At 42.6% G+C, this 4,672-nt stretch overlaps 1 protein-coding gene across 2 annotated transcripts in view; it reads right to left on the bottom strand.

The window, feature by feature from the left end:
- The window catches only part of PRKCI (protein kinase C iota), a 73,241-nt gene that overhangs the window by 39,170 nt on the left and 29,399 nt on the right, over positions 1-4,672 (bottom strand). For both annotated transcript variants that reach the window (XM_006764097.2, XM_015564172.1), the window contains exon 3: positions 3,851-3,940. In XM_006764097.2, coding sequence (XP_006764160.1) covers positions 3,851-3,940 — 90 coding nt within the window. The remainder of the gene's footprint in view (positions 1-3,850; positions 3,941-4,672) is intronic.

Raw genomic sequence — 4,672 nt, 5'->3', positions numbered from 1 at the left:
ACTTCATTGATATTTGTAATTTTTCATTCAGAACTGAAGGTCAGATAAAGAGCTTCACAGATAAGGAAAAGCTAAAGGAGTTCATCACCACCAAACCAGTATTATATGAAATGCTGAAAGGCATCCTTTAAGAAGAGGAAGAAGAGAAAGGTAAAGATACAAATTATGAACAACAAATACACATCTATCAACAAGTGAATCTAAAAATCAAGTGGATAAATAATCGAATGAACAGAATAAACTGGTGAATATAATAGAATCAGGGGCATAAAAAAGGGAGTGGACTGAGTATTTTCAGGGGGAAAAAGGGGTGTGGGGTGTGGGAAGAGACTGAGGGGTTGGAACCGAGTGGAGGGAAGATATGGGGGGAAAAAAGAGGAACAATTGTAATAATCTGAACGATAAAGATTTAATAAAAATTTTTAAAAAGAAACAAAAAAATGTATACAAATATGAACATAAACCATTACATTTTTAAAAAGATGTATACTAAACTTAGGAATAAATTAACATCAGAAACAGTACCCAAATTCAAAACTGTGAGTTTTATGCTAGAAACCATGTATTTACAAACAAGCTAACTCAGATCATTTTTTATAGAGATAAATTATAAGAAATATTACATGAACATTTGGGCCGGACACTCCCTGAAGCCCTCCTGTGTCCCCCACTGATCCCGATCTTGCACCAGTGGGGTCTCTCAGCCTAGGTTGCATCCTCTCACAATCCAGGACCTCTCAGGGGGGCACATTGACTGTCAGGTAGTTCCAGCTATATAATAAAAGCCTAAGCAGCTGTTACAGCAGAACAACTGGAACAAGTAGTCACTGTGATGCACACTGACCACGAGGGGGCAGATGCTGAATGCAGGAGCTGCCCCATAGTGGTCAGTGCGCTCCCAACAGGGGGAGCGCTACATAGCCAGAAGCCTGGCTCATAGCTGGCGAGTGCAGCAGTGGTGGCGGGAGCCTCTTCCGCTTCTACAGCAGCACTAAGGAGCAGCAAGCTGAGCGGTAAGGAGCAACCAGGTGGGCAGTAAGGAGTGAGGAGTCCCAGACTGCGAGAGGGATGTTTGACTGCCAGCTTGTTTTAAGCCGGCAGAAAAACATTCCCCCAACTGAGAGAGGGCGCAGGCCGGGCTGAGGGACACCCCCAGTGCACGAATTTCATGCACCAGGCCTCTAGTCTATATATATAAAAGCCTAATGTGCTAAGTGTCTGACGGTTTGACCATTCAACCATTCGCTATGATGTGCACTGACCACCAGGGGGCAGATGTTCTGACCAGTAGGTTAGCTTGCTGCTGGGGTCTGGCTGATCGGGACTGGGCAAGACGGGCCAGACACACCCTGGAGCCCTACTGTGGTCCCTCCCTGGCCAGGCTGAGGGAACCCACTGGTGCACAAATCTGCGCACTGGGCCTCTAGTAGGTTTAATAAAGAGCACAGAGTATGAGAAGGGCAGTTCCTTATATATTTTTAGAAGTTGAAATATAAACTAATTTCTGAAAATAGATCTGTAATACGGTATTAAAACAAAATAAACTGTTTAATACTATTGACCAATCATTTTTTTAAACATTCATTGTAGTTTCATTCTAAAAAGAGATGACTCTCAAAACGGAAGACTTATAAAGTTCTGCAAGGATCTCCACAAATTAGATTATGTAGCTGTAGCCCTTGGGAATCACTATGTCAAATTCTAATGGTAGAAAAAAAGTCAAACTACTATTTGTCAAAAAACATACTGTATAGAAAAGTATAATGGAATTACAACAAAGAATTGAAATGATTCATTATACTTAAGGGAGATTTATATCTGCTTCAAGTTTTAAAGAGTTTCCTAGGTCTCCTAAAGCTCCCCAAAATGTTCCATAAAAAACTGCCAATTTATTGCAATTAAATGCAATACATTAAGTGGTTTCTACATGAGATAAAAAATTGAGAGGTAGCACAGGAGAATGAAAAGAACACAAATCTGACCCGGCTAGTGTGGCTCCGCAATTGAGCATCAACCCAGGAACCAAAAGGTCACTGGTTCAATTCCTGGTCAGGGCACATGCCCAGGTTGGGGGCTCAATCCCCGCATGGCAGCCAATCAATGATGTTCCTCTCTCATGGATGTTTCTATCTCTCTATCCCGTCTCTCCCACTTCCTCTCTCTCAATAAAAATATATTTTTTAAAAAAATAAAGAATACAGATCTGGAATCAGAATACCTAGATTTACAACCCAGGCAGGTCTATATTGTACCAGTTACATGCTGGCTGAGTTTAGGCTTCTTCTATACCACTACCGACTTCTCAGGCTTGCTGACTTTTAACTATGTAATAACTAAATAGTCTCATTGTTAATCCTTAAACAAAAGAAAGGACATTGATGATACCTTACCGTTAGAGATAATTGTATACATAAATTAAAAACTGCAAGTTCTATGCTAAACTGTTGGGGTACAGCCCCAGCAGGTCCAGGGGTTCCCAAAGGTGTGGACGGAGTCGGCGAAGAATGAAGGAAACAGAGACAGCGTTCAGTTGATCAGCATAGCGAGGTTCTCTAGCCAGGTTCTGTTTTTATTCTCTTCTTACATCTGTATTTATACCAGTTGATTTTAATCCTATCCATTCTATTCCAAAGGTTAGGGCATTTGTTAATCTAGTTCTGTTGAGTTTAATCCTGTCTAGGTTAATCTCTATGTTCCATTATAAGGGCTATTCCAAGGTCACTGCTCTACTGATAAGCTACAAGGAAGTGACTAAAGGAGATTATCCTACCCAGTAAAGGTTATGTCCTCCTAGCCTCGCTGCTTGCCTTCCCTGGGACTGCCCTATGTCGGTGAGTCTCCAGGGGTATAGGTTTTGGTGCTTTCCCTGGTGGGCAGACCCCTGGGGATGTGGGCCCAACAAGTCCCAAATTTAGCCAACAGTCTTAGTCCAAGTTCTTCATAAGTAGTACATGGTATTTCTGTAACACTAGGGGGTTTCACTGATTTATTCTCTTCCTTAGTCCTGTTAATCCCTAACCTGGGGAAACAACCTTTCTCGGGGAGATGGTCCTGTTTAAAACACATAGCGCTAAGAAGGGGAACAAACATATGCCATACACACCAGGTCCCTTGAAACATAAGCTGTGCAGATGTTTCTTCCTTGCAGCAACTGTGTCAAGCAGCAAGGGTGGATGGGCTTCCGGCACTAAACTTTGCTGTGAAACACTGAGTTTTAATATCCAAGGAGGCATACACAAATAACAAATTTCTCAAGATTAAAAGAGCTGACTGATTTTGTCTTCTCTAGCAATTGAGAAACTACTGAATAAGGATAATTATATAATGACTAGAGGCCCTGTGCACAAAAATTTGTGCACTCAGGGGGGTCCCTCGGCCCAGCCTGATCCCTGGAGAATCAGGCCTAAGCTGGCAGTCAGACATCCCTCTGGCAGCCCAGGAGCATTCGGGGGATGTCCACTTCCAGCGGGGAGCAGGCCTAAGCTGCAGTCGGACATCCTTAGCGCTGCTGAGGAGGTGGGAGGCTCCCGCCACCACTGCTGTGTTGGCAGCCATCAACCTGGCTTGTGGCTGAGCAGAGCTCCCCCTGTGGGAGCGCACTGACCACCATGGGGCAGCTCCTGCATTGAGCATCTGCCTCCTGGTGGTCAGTGTGTGTCCTAGTGACCAGTCATTCCCAGTCGTTCTGCTGTTAAGGTCAATTTGCATATTACCCTTTAATTAAATAGGATGAGCAATAGAGATTAAGAAAATGACATCAGTATTATGTTTTAATTTGGTCAAGAATATAGGCTTCGAGGTTTTTTCTTTTAATATTGCTCTAGAAGAATAAGAAATCACACCCCTTTACCATGAATCAAGAGTTCAGAATCCTTGTTTAGCTCATAAAGCCTAAAGGCTTCTTCCAACTCCAACTGAGATGATACTGTACACGGGTCTCCTGCAAAATATAAAAAGTAAAGGTAAGCTCACTTTTTGAATTCTCTAATGTGATGACTAGTAAACAGTTTCTGTTACATAAAGTCTTGAGGGAAAAAATGACATACATACAGAGCGAAATATTTGACAAGGACAAATCTTTACATATTTAGATAATTCTGCTCTCTGAAGTAGGTAATATATTTCTATTTCTACAACATACTCGAGGTTCATAGACACCAAATTTTATACTGATAAAACCATTTAATTCTCAATAATGTACATATTCAAAATGTAGAAACAGAATCTACCACTGATCACATTTTAGACTGTCACTACCATATGACTAATAGCCAGGGACAAACTTTCTGTCACCTGTTTCTTTAAAAGAGGAAGTGAGAAAAAACAAGATGGTGGCATAGGTAAACACTGGAAATTTCTGCCTCGCACAATCACTTCAAAAATACAACTAAAAGACAAAACGGACATCACCCAGAACCACAGGAAGGCTGGCTGAGTGGAAATTCTACAACTAGAAGGAAAGAGAAAAGCACACTGAGACTCAGAGGAGGTGCGGAAGTAAAGTGCAGAGGTACAGAGGCGCATGCCGAAAGGGCTGGCAGCTGAGGACGCGGGTGTCTTTTTCAATCCGGAGGGAGACACAAGCTCCCGACTGCTCTGTATGCTAGTTCCGGGCGAGCCTCTGGGGACCCAGACTCATATGAGGAGAAACTGGATTGTCTGGCACTGGGCC

This window comes from Myotis davidii, unplaced genomic scaffold (assembly GCF_000327345.1).
Source record: "Myotis davidii unplaced genomic scaffold, ASM32734v1 scaffold115, whole genome shotgun sequence".
NCBI lineage: Eukaryota > Metazoa > Chordata > Mammalia > Chiroptera > Vespertilionidae > Myotis > Myotis davidii.
Note: the sequence above shows the minus strand (reverse complement) of the source record. Positions and strands in the feature narration are given on the sequence as shown.